We start from the raw sequence: 19,659 nt of genomic DNA on the forward strand, positions 1-19,659 counted from the left end.
CTCGAGGGCTAGTCCCAAGGGCGTTGCTTCCTTTGCTAGTCGGCTCAATTAGCATGTTATTCATGTTGTTTATGCTAATGAATGTGCAGCATCACAGGATGATCTCACCTCTCTGCTGCCATAGCCGCAACGATGGACTTCGGCTCAGTCGCATGACCCCAGAGTTTCGGTCATGCGCACTATGAAGTCGGGTGTATGCGTCCTGGCTTCAAACTGAAGTAATGAGCATGACCCAAACTTTGGGGTCATGCGCACTGAGCCAAAATCCAGCGTCGGGCAATGATGGCAGCAGAGAGTTGAGCAAGATCATCTTCTAACACTGCACATTCATTAGCACATTAGTACGCCCACAGGGGTTGCCCACAGGATACGATAAAAGATTTTTAGAAATCTTTTTTTCTAAAGATCTCTTTATCTATGCTAGTGTATACAGGGATGGTTAGGCAGGGATTAGCAATATGAACCCAGAACTGCTCGTGGTTCTCGGTGTATATTGGACCTGTCAGGTTTCCTTTAAGTTCACAATTCTATTTGTATGCCAATTGAATGGGTTTCCTCCTACACTCCAAAAAATATACTAGTAATAAGTTAATTGTCTCACAATAGGTGCTGAGAAATTTTTTTTGCAGGACTTTGTAGTCTGTAGAAGCTGGACTAGAGCACCATAAACTTTCCATTAGCTGTATGCATCCCGAGTGACTCTCCTGATCAGTAGATGCAACATTATCACAGTAGGGCGTGATTTTCTTCATGATGTAGTAGTCATTATGTTTCGGTGACCTACAGATCAGAAGAGATGCCTAGGGTGCCTGCAGGTGGTACCGGCAGGAAATTTGAAGTGCTGCAGTCTGGCTGGCATGGACTATCAATTTGGCTGCTAGACCAGGATCCCGTGAATTGTTTCGCTCCACTTTTCTCACAATATAGTTGGCCTCATGGTTGATTATTAAAGCTGGCCACACCATTAGATGCTGACTGTTTAATTGTGTTTTGAATCCTCCTGACTCTTCCCCAAGGTAGATGTTATGAAATAAGCTACTGAGAACATCTTTGTACTCTGGATGATAAGCCTCTACTAGAAGTATCTGACTTTGACTTTCTCGTTTTTTCCTACCAAGAACTTATGCATGCTTAGTTTAGTTAAGAGGGTATCAGTTACCTTCAGTGTAGAGAAGAACAAAGAGTCCTAAAAGTGATGATCCGGCCCCCAAAGAGCCCTGATCATATAATCACGGAGTCTATCTAGATTTATTTGAGAAAAATGGAGGAATTGCAAAAACCTATATACAGAAGATGTGTGGATTGTTCTCTGAAGCCCCTCATGCACATTGGCTGAACGACAATTTGACTAACTGCTCAGCCGATGGCCATCTCGATTAATCTTCCATGTACAGAAGCAGTTGTTCAGCTGAGAGCTATTATGCTGTCTACTGGTTTACCCATCTGGTGGTGGCCCATCTCCAGGAGAACAATGTGATTGGGAGTGCAAAATCCGAAATGCCCGATTGACATCGCTCATGATCAGTTGGCTGGCACCTATATACACGTTGGTATAATATGTTTTGGGGGCTTTAAGATGTTTGAAAAAACCTTCTTGCATGCTTCCTTGAAAAACTGTCTAAAGGGTACTTTACATGCTGCGACATTGCTAGTGATCTCGTTAGCGACGTGAAATTCTAGATCGCAAGTGAGATCTTTCGAGATCGCACATGCATAAAATGACCAATGTGCGATCTCGAAAGATCGCACTTACGATCTAGCATTTCACATCGCTAACGAGATCACTAGCGATGTCGCAGCATGTAAAGTACCCTTAAGTCTATGTAGAAGAATTGGTGACCTGTTGTTGCTTTAAAGTCAAAGGTTGGTCACATCAAATATTGATTTGACTTTGATTTTTTGTATTCATTCATTTTGCATTTTGTCTAAAACTTTTTTGCAATACTGTATGAGCAACAAGGAATAAAAAATAGTTCTAAAAAATTCTACATAAGGAATAAGCAATGGATTGAAAGCATCACAAATGTAGTCACAAAGAAAGAACACTTCCTCACTATTGTTTGCCTATTAATGAAGATCGTGTATAATGGTATAGTGTTGTACGTCATCCATGTCAGCCTTTACACTGATCAGACTGTTGTCTTGCTTCTGATTTAACGTCTGCCTCTGTGTCCTATTGATATTCATCAAATTAAAAGAATGAGATGGATGGAGGCTGCATGATGGAGTATCTTGACATTTGCGCTAGGGATGCAGTCAATTCATGAAGCCTCTTCAGCTCCATAGTACTTTCCATTCCTCATAAATGTATACCACAAACTGGCACAAAACTTTTCCCACTCAGCTAATGGATTATCAAAGCGTGTCTTCCGCCTTTTGAACATAGTTAAGTCTTTCCTTTTGTAAGTTTCATTAGCTGCTCAGTTTGTCTATGCATCCGTCTTATAAAAATGATATTATCCATTTCTGTAGCATAGGCACTATATGTTTATATATAATCTAATATATAAAGCTGAGTGTATGTCTGCTAAAGTAATCCGCACCATCGCCACACTGTTACAAAATTTTGCAAAGCCACCTCATTTGACTCAGGGAATGACCTGGACTATGTTTTGAGGGGGGATTTTATCCCCGATCTTTACAGGTATTCGCAAAAAAACCCCAGTTACTTACGGTTTAAATGAATGCGGTAATATATTGTGATGGGCGGACACGGACTGTAAAAGTCCGGATCCGCATGGTTTCAAAAGTACCTGGGCCAGAAGTTCTCAGGGAACTTCAGGTAAAAATATAGGTCCGGCAACTCGAGTAATAAAAAAGAAATATATATATATATATATATATATATATATATATATATATATATATATATATATATATATATATATATATATATATATATATATATATATATATATATATATATATATAAAATAAGAATAACACAGGCACATTACACTTATCGAGACTCTGACATAGCTGAAACTGCTTCTGGGGCCGCTCATTCTACTTCTAGGGCCGCTCATTAGCTTCATACATATTCACTGCTTTCCCCACCCACCAGCAGTCCTGACGTCTGTGATTGGTAGTATTTAAACATACTTTCAGCCTGTGTGACAGTGTGTCTGTCTGCTTGCAATCAAAGACCCTGTCTGCGGTTCTATATGGTGGTGTAAAATTAAATTTTAAAAAATTGGCGTAGAGTCCCCATATATTATGATACCCAGCACAGATAAAGCATACAGCTACAGGCTGCAGACCCCAGCCGTGCACTTATCTTGGCTGTGTCTCAGAATAAAAAGAAACCACATACCGCTTTTTTTTTATAATAAATAATTTTAAAAAACAGCGTGTTGTCCCCCAATTTTGATACCTAGCCATGATAAAGCCTGTCGGCCGGACGCTGGTATTCTCAGGCTGTGCAGACCCATGCTTATTGGGCCCCCTAGCCTAAACATAGCAGCCTCCCTGGATTGTCGCATCCATTAGATGCAGTGGCAGTTGGGGTAATAAGGGGTTAATAACCACTCACAGCTGCCACTAAGCCCTCGGTTAGTAATGGGAGGCACCTATCAGACCCACCCATTACTTATTAGTAAGTGAAAAAAATAAACACATACACCGAAAAAATCCGTTATTTAAAATAAAATAAAAATAAAAATCCACCGTCTTTCACCTCTTTATTACCCCCCCAAAACACCTAGGTCTCATGTAATCCACAAGAGGTCCCACAATGATTCCAGCTCTGCTACATCTTAAGGTACAGCTCACGGCCATAGAACATGACTACCCACTGTGGGCTTCAGGCAGAGAATGAGCCATGCGATGAATAGTGACGTCACTCAAGTTATTTGAGATCACAGCTGGAGGTTCCCACGGTCCTCTACTTGTGATCGCAGGTAACCTGACCTCAGTTGATCTCATTGAACTGAGTGACCTCACTGCAACATACCAATGCCATCTGTAGTTATGTAAGTGATTTCCTTTTTAAGAATTTAAAGAGTTATTCCCATTGCTATGATTCTATCCCAATATGTAGTAGGTGTAGTAATAATAATATTTGCAAATGTAGTATAGTTCTTTTAAATAGCTGGGTTGCTTACCCCATATCCAGGGCATGACAACAGCTTAGGGATCCATCGTTATGACCACTAGCAACTAACTGTTACTATGAGTGGTCGTAAGCATGCATACATAAGCTACTGTAATGCCTTGCACATAAGGTAAGTGAAATAGCTAATCAGGAGAAGTATACTACTGTGGAGGTATTTGCTAATATTATTATTGTTACATCTACTACATATTGGGATAGGATCTTGGAGATGGAATAACCCTTTAATATAAATGGATGAAGATCAGGTCAATGAAAAATGGTTCTTTTTTTGTGCGTTAAAAATGTACATCAAAATGGAGCCTATCGAATGGGTTTTCCAGTAGTGAATTTTCTCTCTCTATTGGCTTCCACTAGGTCAGATTAAACTCCGATGTTAATCATCAAGTCCTGACCTGTGTCTCTATTGCTGCCTCAGTCTTTGTTAATGAGATGCCTGGGTGATATTGCGACTACAGCACATGTGAACCCTGCAGCCAATCACTAGGTTCAGTAGCTCAGCCATATACGTTTGCAACCCTACCCTATTAATCATTTTTTATTCAACAAGTGTTTATTGACTTGTTAACTCTTTAACACATCATATAATGTAGACCTAAAGGAAATAAAATCTGAATTTAATGTATTTTTACTTTTCGTAGATATGGTCCGGAAAAAGAATCCCCCTCTGAGAAACGTTGCAAGTGAAGGTGAAGCACAGATTCTTGAGTGTGCTGCATCAGAACGAGAAGATATTGTGAGGAGCACAGAATTTCCCACTGATCCCATGCAAGAAAATAGTGAACATTCTAACTCTGCAGAACAAAACAGTGACGATCAATGTTTTCATGATCAAGAACCTTCTTCCAGCTTTAAAAAAGACTCTGAAAGTCTAGGACTCAGCGAGAGAGTTGTACTTAACTACAGCCACCATAAAGGAAGAAATGTCTCCTATGATGAGGTGACAGAAAAGAACATGTTGGCTTTGTCCACTTCAGATACTAGGGTCATTTGCGAGACCCTAAAATCACCTATAAAATCTGAGACTGATGAAATGCAAGAACTGGTTTCTGCTGCCTCTGGGGACACTTTAGAAAATAGAGAAGAAAATGAATTGTCTCCAAGGGCTGCTGACCTCACAATGCAAAGTGTTAAAGGAGACTGTCAAAACTCTAGTCCTGCCTCGGTGGCCTCTGAAAACCTTCAAGTGCCTTTAGATGGGAGTTCAGGGCTGAACAAAACCCATACTGTTGTGTTTGTCAATGACAATTCTGAATCTGCACCTTTATCCCCAGAACTTCAGGATTTCAAATGCAACATTTGTGGTTATGGGTACTACGGGAACGATCCCACAGATCTGATCAAACATTTTCGTAAATACCATCTTGGCCTACACAACCGTACTAGGCAAGATGTTGAACTTGACACCAAAATCTTGGCACTTCACAACATGGTACAGTTCAGCCAATCCAAAGATTTCCACAAGGTGAATCGTTCTGTGCTTTCAGGTGTCTTACAAGACATGAACTCTCAAAGGCCTGTTTTGTTGAACGGAACATATGATGTTCAGGTTAGTGTCTTATTCAAGGAGTCATCTAGTCTATGTATCCAGGGTTGTTTCTTAATCTAAGGTTATAATGGGAATAATGTATATTTTATACCTGTCCATGGGCTGTAACTAGTATTGCAAGTTGGCTCTATTGACCTGATTGTAGCTTGCCTGCAATATCCTACTCAATCTGTGATCAGGTATGGAACCGTTTGGAGTAAAGAAGCCATATTTTCCAATCCTCGTCAACGTCTTAAAATGTTTTGCATATTTATGAACATAATGTTTGATTACATTTACTTGCAGAGGTTTTAGTTTTGTATAGCTTGCCTTTTGTGGACGTCTATATTTTTTTTATGCATACTTGTTCTACTTTTTTGAGTTCTGTTATCAGGGCTGGTTTTCTTGTAACCACAAAGGCTCAAGTATCTCAAGTCAAACTAGGATATACAATGTTGGTGTTCCTTTATTTAGAATTTCTTCAACAGGAGGATGGACATAAATATCTTGGTGCCCAAGGCAGGATTTTCACATTATCCCCATCTCCACTCTGAATTGGTGATTTTCAACATATCTGTTAATTAGATGTCATTAAAGAAGTGGTTCACTACTTAGTTTTCCAAAGCACATCGATGTCTTGTTGAGAAATAAGGTTTCTCTCAAATACCTTGTGTTGGCTATAGTGCCTGTGAGTGGTGTTATTGCAGTCCACTCATCCACATCTCGTGACCCCCGGGCTCTGTGACCTCTGGTGTCCAGTGATGTCATGTACAGTTAGGTCCAGAAATATTTGGACAGTGACACAATTTTCGCGAGTTGGGCTCTGCATGCCACCACATTGGATTTGAAATGAAACCTCTACAACAGAATTCAAGTGCAGATTGTAACGTTTAATTAGAAGGTTTGAACAAAAATATCTGATAGAAATTGTAGGAATTGTACACATTTCTTTACAAACACTCCACATTTTAGGAGGTCAAAAGTAATTGGACAAATAAACCAAACCCAAACAAAATATTTTTATTTTCCATATTTTGTTGCGAATCCTTTGGAGGCAATCACTGCCTTAAGTCTGGAACCCATGGACATCACCAAACGCTGGGTTTCCTCCTTCTTAATGCTTTGCCAGGCCTTTAAAGCCACAGCCTTCAGGTCTTGCTTGTTTGTGGGTCTTTCCGTCTTAAGTCTGGATTTGAGCAAGTGAAATGCATGCTCAATTGGGTTAAGATCTGGTGATTGACTTGGCCATTGCAGAATGTTCCACTTTTTTGCACTCATGAACTCCTGGGTAGCTTTGGCTGTATGCTTGGGGTCATTGTCCATCTGTACTATGAAGCGCCGTCCGATCAACTTTGCGGCATTTGGCTGAATCTGGGCTGAAAGTATATCCCGGTACTTTTCAGAATTCATTCGGCTACTCTTGTCTGCTGTTATGTCATCAATAAACACAAGTGACCCAGTGCCATTGAAAGCCATGCATGCCCATGCCATCACGTTGCCTCCACCATGTTTTACAGAGGATGTGGTGTGCCTTGGATCATGTGCCGTTCCCTTTCTTCTCCAAACTTTTTTCTTCCCATCATTCTGGTACAGGTTGATCTTTGTCTCATCTGTCCATAGAATACTTTTACAGAACTGAGCTGGCTTCATGAGGTGTTTTTCAGCAAATTTAACTCTGGCCTGTCTATTTTTGGAATTGATGAATGGTTTGCATCTAGATGTGAACCCTTTGTATTTACTTTCATGGAGTATTCTCTTTACTGTTGACTTAGAGACAGATACACCTACTTCACTGAGAGTGTTCGGGACTTCAGTTGATGTTGTGAACGGGTTCTTCTTCACCAAAGAAAGTATGCGGCGATCATCCACCACTGTTGTCATCCGTGGACGCCCAGGCCTTTTTGAGTTCCCAAGCTCACCAGTCAATTCCTTTTTTCTCAGAATGTACCCGACTGTTGATTTTGCTACTCCAAGCATGTCTGCTATCTCTCTGATGGATTTTTTCTTTTTTTTCAGCCTCAGGATGTTCTGCTTCACCTCAATTGAGAGTTCCTTAGACCGCATGTTGTCTGGTCACAGCAACAGCTTCCAAATGCAAAACCACACACCTGTAATCAACCCCAGGCCTTTTAACTACTTCATTGATTACAGGTTAACGAGGGAGACGCCTTCAGAGTTAATTGCAGCCCTTAGAGTCCCTTGTCCAATTACTTTTGGTCCCTTTAAAAAGAGGAGGCTATGCATTACAGAGCTATGATTCCTAAACCCTTTCTCCGATTTGGATGTGAAAACTCTCATATTGCAGCTGGGGGTGTGCACTTTCAGCCCATATTATATATATATAATTGTATTTCTGAACATGTTTTTGTAAACAGCTAAAATAACAAAACTTGTGTCACTGTCCAAATATTTCTGGACCTAACTGTAAACTTCCAGTTGATCTGACATCACTGAGGCGGGACCCTGTCTCCGTGATTGACTGGGCTGTGGGTGGAGTTTCACCTCTCGTCACAGCCCAGCATTGCTCCTGCTTTCTGAGCTCTGCATTGAAGGAGAGCGCAGGGAGATGCTGGGCTGTGATGAGTGGTGAAACTGCGCCCACAGCCAGTCACTCACAGAGATCCGGTCTCGGGGGTGTCAGATCAACTGGAAATTGACCTGACATCACCAGACACCAGAGGTCACGGAGCTCGGGGGTCACGCAATGTGGATGAGTGGACTGCAATAGCGCCACTCACAGGCACTATTGCCAACACAAGGTATTTGAGAGAAGCCTTGTTTCTCAATGTTATATCGATGTGGCCAGTAATGCTACCTTGTGACCCACCCCTTTAATTAAGTAGCACAGGTTGAATTAAAAGAAATGCTCATTGGATCACAGTATCTGTAGCATTGTCACAGCTTGGTCAATGATTGTTGTGTGCCAAGAAATAGAATTCTGCCCTCAACTTAATAGTGACCTAGGCCTTATTATGATTTCCCTCATCAATGCCCTAATTTACTTTTCCAGAGTTTAGTTTGGTTCTATAGATATAAGCTTAGAGTATATTCACACAATGTATTTAAAGTTTTTAAAACAAACAGCATTTTCATTCCCCGTGCAGCTTCCGCTAGGAAGCTTCTACCTACTCACAGTTTGCACATTGGAAAATAGACGCCACTGGCGCAGCTGCTGCAGAAACAATGACAACATTACAGCAAAGGCCACCAGATTTTTCCCGAAATCACATTGATTAGTTTAAACCTCATCAGGTGCATCGACATCATAAACTCCTTTTGTGCACATACCCTTGCGAACTTTTCTAGGATCCTATTTTTTTTTTTCAGAGCAAAACAACAAAAAATAATATTCCCCTCCTGAAGCAGCACCATTTTTCAATAGCCAGCAGTGTATCCCCCCACTGGTCTTCCAGTATCAATATCTAGTGGGAATGTCCATGTTTCTTCTCTTGGCTCGGACATATTATGACCATTACAGCCAATCAGCAGATGTATCACTCTTATGACTCCACTGGATGATGATAAAGGTAGACCAGTGGGGACATATCAATACAGAGGAGCTGTGCTAATATGGGAGATGAGTGTCCTCTTTTTTTCACTTCCCTGGTTCCAATAATTATGTCCTGTGGTGGACAACCCTTTTAACACTAAAAGTCCCAGAAATTTCTAGCTCCCCCCCTAAAGTCCCCAAAGAGGGTCAAATGACCCTTAGTCCAAACTGACAACTCTGATGGCTCCAATTAGCATCCTTTCATTTGTAAATGTGGCCATCACCATAAGACGGTGATGGCCAGCATCCTATATTCACCAGAAGACTGTGATTATAGGATGTTAGCTAAAATCCTTCAGGTCATTCGACCCATCTCCGAGTTCCAAAGGTAGAATTGTTAAATGACCCCTCTCTGGGACTTCTAGTGTTAAGAGAGCACTTTGTAGACATTTCTGACTCTGTTATGGTATGTGGTTTATCTGTTTACCTCTATATGAGAAGTCAAAGAAAAATTGGTCCACCGGTTCAGTTGTTCCACTACTGCATATTACATGTTGGACTTCCACCTGGCCCGTTGGCTGTGTAGACCACCAATTCAATAGTAATAATAGCTGGAAATTCAATGTAAACTTCTTCACTTGATTTAAAAGTGTTGTCCACTACTTTTACATTGATGGCCTATCCTTAGGAGAGGTCATCAATGTCAGATCGGCCATGGTCTGACACCCTGCACCAATGCTGATCAGCTTTTTTCTGTGCCGGCGGCAGCAGCAGGCAGAAATGCTCATTTCCGGAGCTGCTCAGTCTTCTGATAGTGGCCGCAACTGGGCACTGCACATTCGCCTCCTATTCAGATCAATAAGAGGCGGATGTTCAGTACCCAGCCACGGCCACTATCCGAAAATGGAGCACCTCCGGAACTGAGCATTTCCAGTTGTTTGCTGCCGCTGCCGACACACAGAAAAGCTGGGCAGCGGGGGTGTCTGGTGTCAGACGCCAGCCAATCTAACATTGATGACCTATCCTAAGGATAGGCTATCAATGTAAAAGTAGGGTACAATCTCTTTAAAAATCCATTACCATGAAGTCCGGACAGTTCTAAACACATTAACAATTATACTTTCTATTCTGCCATGTTTTATCTTAATGGATTTTCAAATAAAATTAAGACGTTTTAACAGAGTTTTCAGCTATTTTTCTTGTGGAATTTATCTCTATAGGTTTTATTTTCTGACATATCGAATTATAAAAGGTTTGGTTATTTTATGGACTTTTTGAATGATCCAATTAAGTTTTTAGTATTTTTGTATTTTTTTTTTTGCTTCATCATTTGAAATAAGTTAATAAAATCAAATGTTTCATGGGGAAAATGCTAAATGCTAATATCCCCACTGGTTTTATATAGCACACAATACTTACTATGTATTAGCACATTATAGAATGAAATCTACGGCAATCCTATAGCATAAAATCGTTAAGCTGTAATTAAGAGGAACGTACGTGGTACTGGGCTATTTTAAACAACGGCCTCCTGCTGTTACACCAGCTGGAAAGTCACCAGGCAAAAATACTTGTCTGGTGGGAGAGCGATGATTGACTGTATCAGCTTTCCAGACATGACTGCTGCTTTCCGTAAATCATAAGCAGGTACTATGTGGCGTGGGACGTTGTGGATGTTTTGGTACTAGAAGTTTCATCATACGTTTAAGTGATTACAGCAAAATTACTGCTGAGTTGTTTGAGTATATTAAGGTTGTGGCAAAATTAAAATTATCAATGTAATTGGAGATGCATTCTCTTAAATTCTCGTAATAATTTTCAAAAGTCCACATTTACTAAAATTAATTTTTATTTGTAATGTACTTCATTAAATGGCCATCAACAGGTTAAAAAAAAAATCCTATTAAACTCGCCTTACGACTCCCCTCTCATGCCCCTTCACCCCTTATTATCACCCGTCAGGTCCTGTCTGCATCTTCTGATCTTCCCGGCCATGTGCCGAAATCATCCAGCTCCGATGAGGCCCAGGATCTTTCTGCACATGTGTGCACAAGGTCACGCCAATACCATGCTTTATGACTAGAGATGTGCGGACCCAAAAGTTTGGTGTTCATAATGAGCACAGTTTTTGCAAAAAAAAAATCAGTGTTTGGGCTCAGAATTTGGTTGCTTTGTGTTTGCAAACCACTCGAGTAAGCATCACTGTGCGTGGGTACGGTTGGTGCTTGACCCAGTGTGAGCTGCTTGCAGTATTTGAATGGCTCTCACTGGGGGTAAAATTAGCATTATAACCTTCGATCCTCGCAAGATCTCCTTCTCTACTCCCCTCTCATCTCCTGTTCCCACTATTGCATCCAAGATTTCTCCCGTGCCTCCCCCATACTTTGGAATGCTCTGCCACAACACATCAGACTCTCGCCTACCTTGACAAGCTTCAAAAGGAACCTGAAGACCCACCTTTTCCGACAAGCCTACAACCTGCTGTAACCCTCAGTCTGATACAGCACTGCTCGGCCAGCTCTTCCCCCACCTACTGTATCCTCACCCATCCCTCGTAGACTGTGAGTCCTCGTGGACAGGGACCTCTCTACTCCTGTACCTGTCTGTGCCTTGTATTGTTTGATTATTGTACCTGTCCCTATTTTGTATACCCCTTTCACCTGTAAAGTGCCATGGAATAAATGGCGCTATAATAATTAATAATAATTATTGGATGTAGTGTGGGCAAAATAAATGAAAAAGCCTCACCCTCCTCCGGAAGTGTACTGTTTATGGCTGGCTGTATGTGGGTGAAGAGCCGAACTGCCCAATTAATGACTTCCAATGAGGTTAAGGTGAAGTTCTGGTCCAGAACAAGCTTCATCTAAAGTCCGGCTGAACAGGCAGAACCTGAACTTCTATGAGTCCGTTCATCTCTATGCATGACGTGGTCTCCTTCTTCGCGCTTGTGCAGGACCCTACAGGTCCCCATTAGAGCTAAAAGTTCCGGCTCACAATGAGAAGCCCAAAGATTTCAGCACAAGCAGCAAAGATTCGAAAATGCAACGAAGACTGGATTGGTGACAATGGTGTGATGCAGATGGGTCAGAGAGCTGAACGGTGAGGGGCATACAAGTATTTCATATTTTTTATTTAACGTTTTTATGCTCTGGGGTCTGCAAAGAGCCCAGCAGATAAGGGGCATTCATTTTGCAGGCAATAGCTTCTCCACAAATCAAAATTCCCGGGAAAATTCGAACAGACAGACAAATTCGAGTTCTGCCTAGTCCACTCCTCTTTAATTAAAATACATTGTGGTCTGTATTTTTTTTAAGCTTAGATAATACAGGAGAATTACCTGCAGTCCCATGTAACATAAAGCAATATTACGATTTGCAAATGATACATTACAGTATTTTGTTATGATGGCTTTTTGCATTTCTGTGCAATTGAATGACTATTTCTCCTGATGAGGAAAGTAATTAATGTTTATGGCTTTAAAATTAATTTTTATTGATAAAAGCACCTTTTGCTTTTTTAAAAAAAACAAAAACAAAACCCCTAAATTTAATTAAAATGTCTTGGACCAAAAGATCTCTTAATACAAAGTGTAAATTACGGTCACAATTGGGCTGTATTAGAGACAAATGGCCCAGCAGTAAGATGAATATTAACGTATAGAAATTAGGGATGATCGAATACTTAGATTATTTGGCTTCGTGAATATTTTCCGAATACTTCGCCGCTATTCGACTATTTGATGCGCAATGTAAGTCTATGGGAAGCCCGAATAGTTCCGAATAGTTGTTATTCAGGTTTCCCATAGACTTACATTGCGCATCAAATATTCATGAATAGTCGAATAGCGGCGAGGTATTCTGGAAATATTCGCGAAGCTAAATAATCGAAGTATTCGATCATCCCTAATAGAAATGCTTGTAATAAAGGACGGCCTGTGACAACATGGTGATACATGTTATGGCGGTAAGAGAAAGGTGGTCAGATTTTTTTTTTCCCTTTCCTTTTATGGACACACATCGGTTGTAGACTAATTCTTTAAATTTTGCATCAATTTGTGTATCATCAGTTTCCCACTTTCTGAGCTTTACAAGCTATATGCTCTATATACAATGACGAGCTTCTCTATGTATTTATTATTTTTGAAGATAAAGTAGATGGCGGCATTCATCTCTGCAGCGCAGCCTTTGATCTGCGGTGGCTGGGCTTTTTACAGAAGAATGTTTAGCTGAATGTAAACACACATAAACATGTCTGAAAACTTGTATTGTTCCCCCACCAATGTTACTAATGTCTACGGGATTTCACTCCTTCAGAACTTATTTGTTCACTTATACAATACTGGTACAGTGGCGGACAGACCATTTTTTTTTTGTCGAATCCCACAAATTACCATATATGTCGATTTCATCAAAATCAATATTTATCAATAGGGATGATCAAATATCACAAATATTCGGCAATATTTGGCTTCGCGAATATTCGACGAATAGGTCGCCATTGTGCGAATATTCGATGCGCAATGTAAGTCTATGGGAAGCCCGAATAGTTGCTATTCAGCAACTATTCTGGTTTCCCATAGACTTACATTGCGCATTGAATATTCGCAACTAGTCGAATAGCCGCGACCTATTCGTCAAATATGGGCGTAGCTGAATATTTGATTTATTGGATCATCCCTATTTATCAATCAATATTTTAAAATCAATGTTTCTCAATCAATATTTATAGCTGTCTCTGGTGTTAGCAAAAAGCCAACACAACTGTTGTGTACGAAGATTGACTGTTATTGTATTCACTCGACAAAGCTGCAATACCAGGCACAATCCATAAGAATGGCACGGTATCAGAAACCTCTTTGAACCCAACTCCACAAAGCCCAATCTGAATGGAGTAGCGGTTAACCATGCACAGTGCAGTCCATTCTTTGAAGTTTCTGTGTGTACACAATTGTTACTTTACCTAACATAGTCCCAGTCACCCCTAGCCGTCTGTTCGTATCATCTAATGGAGCCTTGTAAGGTCTATTTAAATTGCAAGATTATCGTGAACATGCTCATTTCACAATAATATTGCTGTCTAAACAGGTTCCCAATTTTACAAATTTTGCATTGTTTCAGGAAACAACACATGTACATAGCCACAATGTTTGGATCCTGACCCTATCTTTTGTATTGAACAATTTAATATGCCTGTGCAAAGGGAAGGGGAGTAGGGTCAGGTTTAAAATAACCTATTATGATATTACTTGTCATTGTAATTGTGGCCTTTGATACGGTAGTATGGAGCCTTGGAATAAATTCTTCCTAAAAGGGCAGGAAGTTTGAGTCTAAAAAGGGCCCCAATGGCTTGTGTGAAAATATTATTATTATTATTATTATTATTATTATTATTATTATTATTAATTGTTATATGAAAAAGATGCAATTTTTGTTTTAGCAGAAACCTGAATTTAAAAAATGTAACTTCTTGATAATTTCTCTTTAAGGGATTTGGCCACTTAGATATTTTAAAAAATAGCTAAGAATGGATTATAAATAGGCATGATCGAGTATCACAAATATTCGACAATGTTTGGCTTTGCGAATATTCAATGAATAGGTTGCCGCTATGCGAATATTCGATGCGCAATGTAAGTCTACGGGAAGCCCGACTAGTTGCTATTCGGCAACTATTCGGGTTTCCCATAGACTTACTTTGCGCATCGAATATTCGCAAATAGTCGAATAGCGGCGACCTATTCGGTGAATATGGGCGTTGCCAAATATTTGCAGTATTCGATCATCCCTAATTATAAAGTAAAAAAAAAGCATTACTCAGTGCATTGATCCCATGGCTCCCTATTGGTCACTGTTGCATCCAGTTACTAGTTGAGGTGGGTCACTATTGCATCCAATCACTAGCTGAGGTGGGTCACTTTTGTCACTGTTACCTCCAGTCACTAACTTAGGTGGGTCACTTGCATCCAATTACTAGCTGAGGTGGGTCACTATTGCATCCAATCACAAGCTGAGGTGGGTCACTATTGCATCCAATAGCTAGCTGAGGTGGGTCACTATTGTATCCAATCATTAGCTGAGGTGGGTCACTGTTGCATCCAATCACTAGCTAAGGTGGGTCACTATTGTATATAATCACTAGCTGAGGTGGGTCACTGTTGCATCCAATCACTAGCTGAGGTGGGTCACTGTTGCCTCCAATCACTAGCTGAGGTGGGTCACTGTTGCCTCCAATCACTAGCTGAGGTGGGTCACTGTTGCCTCCAATCACTAGCTGAGGTGGGTCACTGTTGCCTCCAATCACTAGCTGAGGTGGGTCACTGTTGCATCCAATCACTAGCTGAGGTGGGTCACTATCGCATATAATCACTAGCTGAGGTGGGTCACTGTTGCATCCAATCACTAGCTGAGGTGGGTCACTGTTGCCTCCAATCACTAGCTGAGGTGGGTCACTGTTGCATCCAATCACTAGCTGAGGTGCGTAACTGTTGCATCCAATCACTAGCTGGGGTGGGTAACTGTTGCATCCAATCGCTAGCTGAGGTGGGTCATTATTGCATATAATCACTAGCTGAGGTGGGTCACTGTTTTTACGTGTTATTTTAGTGTTTTTTGACACCAATGAATGCTATAGAGATAGATAAGAAAGAAAGATAGATATTAGATAGATGGATACCGGTATATAGACATACAGACATATAATTGCACAACCACCCTGAGATATAATAAAATTGCACGCTCCGATGACATCACAGACTGACAGAATGGAAAAGATAGAAATTGTATTTTATCTTTTCCGTATCCGAGAAAATCAGACCTCAATCTGATCACAGTGTGATTGATCCGATTTTCTTGGATGCTCGTCTGCATCAAGCCTAATGTATTTTACTAAAACTTCAGCAACCAATCTAATATATAATAGAAATGATTATCAAATAATGTTATAATTGAACTAAAAATAATCAAAGTAATTCTAATAAAAAGTATAAAAAGTTTTAAAAGGAATTAATTTAACAAAATAATCAGAATAAATACAACTACAGATGTGTCTTTATTTTCTACGATTTTTTTTGCGGTTAAGACCACACAATATTATTCCATTGCTTTTTAGCCTTTAGCGTAATTAAAGGAGAACGAGAAAGCCTGGGAAAAGTTAATAAAAATTGCTTCAATATGTTGTAATTTCCATTATTTTAAAGGGTTACATTGAGCTTTACATAATTAAATCTGATTAAGCCAATCAATCAGACGCGCTCGCTCTTTCTGCCAGAGGGTTTTTTTTTTTTTAAAAAACATATATCTTTAAAAATCTACTGTAAAGCCTACATTCTTTTCTGTTTGTAGAAGCTTAAACGATTTTGCTGTTATATACATTAATCGATATATATTTTTACATTCTTCAGGCTACTGTACTTTACTTTTTTATATATAGAATTTTTTTAAAAAAAATTTCAAATATAATATTTGAAAGAATCCCTTCTATTGGAAAATGATCCTTCATTTTTATTTATACATTACTTGAAACTAATCCAGAACAACTGAAAAATATACTACATTTTGGGTTTGAAAAGATCTATTTTTGCTGCTTTATTGGTGTATATATAACATTTTGTTACATTAGCGATATATTATAAATGTGGGCTAAATTTTCAGTAACGTTTTTCCGTTTAGTCCAAGATTTATCCTCTATAGGAGGCCACTTATACTGCTTTTACACTCTCGTTGGGTATCCATCTACTTCTGAACCCCCCAAAAATAGGATTTACATGGGATTCAGACTAAACCTCCGACTAAGCCATAGAGTGCAATGGGTCAAATTTCAAATGGACTCTTTAGTACTTTTTATTTTGATAAGTGACCAAGAAGTAGACGACCTCGCCATGAAAAAAGGAGTCCATTTTAATTCTGTTTGTTTCATTGCTTTATATGGTTCCTTTCAAGCTTCTATCTCTCTACAGACACAAAACCCAACCATAGGGCCAAAGCTCAATGTGAATGATCCCTAAATTGTATATTTTCTGGAGCCAAATAACAGGATTCAAATTGCCTAGAAATTTAGATTAACTTTTTTTTAGCATTACATAGGTTTATTTGGTTTTCCGTACACTAGCATGTATCCTTGAAGGTATAGTTGATTTTGGTGCCTTATTGGAATTTTTAGGAGCTTGTAGATTTAAAATATATATATTATAGGAGATCAGTAAAAAATGTTTTCAAGGATGACATTTAACGATAATTTTTACAACGTTATTCTCCCTGTAATGCAAGCCTATTCTTACGGGTAGTACAGACGGAAGAGTAGTCAGGAAAACTGGGGTAAGGTAACAGGAGGACACGTATGGACACAGGGAGAATTCAGGCATAGTCAGGTCACGATCTGGGGTCAGTATTCCAGGAAGACACTTAATAACTTCAGGGAGAAAACTGAGACATAGTGAGATAACAGTCTGCGGTCAAAAGGCAAGAAGTCATGACAGGAGCAGGGAGCAGGCAAAGAGAAGTCAAGCAACAGTCCATTGTCAGAAAACAGAGATCAGAACACAGCAAAGACACCGGTTAACAGCACAACTACCAAACCAGAATGTACGACTGGTAAGGTTCTGAGGGAGCATGCTCAGTAAAGAAACAGGGCAATTACCAGAAAGATGAAACATCTGAGCACACACCTCCCAGAACCAGAATATAATCCTGCACAGTTAATGAACCTTGCCAGCTCAGCAGTCCAGAAAACACGGCAGAGCATCTCTAGTGCAAGATTCTCTGCATAGAGGAATCGTGACACTCCCTTTGACATTTATGTGCACTACTCCAGAGCTGGGTGAAATCCACATCACTTAGAAGTTTTTGAGCTAAGAGTGTTAGTCTCTCACTTTTTTACTATTTTGTTTTTTTTTAATAGTTTTTTATATTTTTTTTGCAACCTTTTTATTTATATCTTTATTAATGGGTTAGGCTGGCCATTGACATGACATACTACTTTAGAATTTGAGTATAAAGATATTGAATGTCTACAATACTAAAATGATAAATTGTGAATATTGGAAATTTGTTCTGTTAGCTGAGAATTTTTTGAATGAACTTGGTGCTAGGGAACGTTGTTTGCAAAAATGAGGATAATTTTCATGATGTAGTCTCCTTCCACATTTCATTACAGGAAAGGCGGCCTCCATGCTTTTATTAATTTACTTTTATTTTTTTTTCCTTTGCGTGTAGGGTAAAAGAGTGATATGATCTAATTTTGCCTCTATTGTGTGGTGACATTGCAGTGCCTATGGATGGATGGCCAGATTTAAAAAATATGGGGTCAATTTAAGATGGACCGCCTTATCCATAGACCTTAGTAGAAATCACAGGGCTCAAATCTATGGCTTCTAATCTTTATAGGTTGTCTGAGTTGTGGACAAAATCACTCTGTCTTGTCCACAACTCAAACAACCTATTTATCTCAGTGGGCGTATTGTAATGCTCAATTTCTCCTGTGGTCATGCTTAAAGAGAATCTGTCACCAGATTTGTCAACTATAAGATGTGGTCATCACCAGTTAGCCCCTATATACAGAATTCTAGAATCCTGTATATAAGATCCCAAGCCGATCTGTATAACATAAAAATGACCTTTTATTATACTCGCCTGCATGAACGATCCGGTCTGATGGGTGTCACTGGTCTTGATCCGGCACATCCTATCTTTTTAAGTTCACAATCCTCCTTCTTACTTTGTCTGGATGACATGTTCTACATCATCCACACAGAGTCCTTCATTCCGCTCCTGCGCACGCACACTTATAACTGCTTTACTAAGGGCAGAGCAACGTACTGTAATGCTCAGATGAGGGGAAAGGTGAAAGAATGTCTGCCCCTTCACACTACAATACTTTGCTCTGCCCTCAGCATGGCAGAGAGAAGTGCGAGTGCAGAGGACCGCAATGGATGACACTGTGTGGATGACATAGAACGCGTCATCCATTTAAGCAAGAAGGAGGATAGCGAACTTAAACAGAGAGGAGGCGTTGGATTGAGACAGAGCAGATACAGATGGCACATCTGGAGGGGTGCACAAGTAGGGTCCCAAACGGTCTCAAATGTACTGCATCATACTCGGCTTACGCTGCTCGCCACGCTACCTTATCTCTTGAGGACCTCTGTGTATGCACACTGATGAAGGTTGTTTGACTGATACTTCTATGCTTGTGCTGGTCCTACAGGTTTTTTTACAATAAAAAACATTGTTCATCTTGATCCTGAGTGCCAAGTTTCTACATTTATTTGGATTGAGACCAGCGACACCCATCGGACAGGTGAGTATAATACAGATCGGCTTGAGGATATATATACTCTATTCTAGAAGGTTGTATATAGCCAGCTTTACACGCTGCAATGTATCTTACAATGTGTCAGCGGGGTCACGTCGTAAGTGACGCACATTCGGCATCGTAAGGTACATTGCAGTGTGTAACAGCTACGTGCGATTGCGATTGAACGGTAAAACGTTCATCGCATGCACGTCGTTCATTCCTCGTGAATTGAACTTCAGA

General features: G+C 40.0%; 1 protein-coding gene across 2 annotated transcripts in view; it reads left to right on the forward strand.

Moving 5' to 3' along the window:
- Positions 1 to 19,659, forward strand: part of TRPS1 (transcriptional repressor GATA binding 1) — a 387,031-nt gene that overhangs the window by 99,166 nt on the left and 268,206 nt on the right. For both annotated transcript variants that reach the window (XM_075352932.1, XM_075352933.1), the window contains exon 3: positions 4,753 to 5,660. In XM_075352932.1, the coding sequence (XP_075209047.1) occupies positions 4,755 to 5,660 (906 nt within the window). In that variant the 5' untranslated portion in view covers positions 4,753 to 4,754. The remainder of the gene's footprint in view (positions 1 to 4,752; positions 5,661 to 19,659) is intronic.

This window comes from Anomaloglossus baeobatrachus, chromosome 6, assembly GCF_048569485.1.
Source record: "Anomaloglossus baeobatrachus isolate aAnoBae1 chromosome 6, aAnoBae1.hap1, whole genome shotgun sequence".
Lineage (NCBI taxonomy): Eukaryota > Metazoa > Chordata > Amphibia > Anura > Aromobatidae > Anomaloglossus > Anomaloglossus baeobatrachus.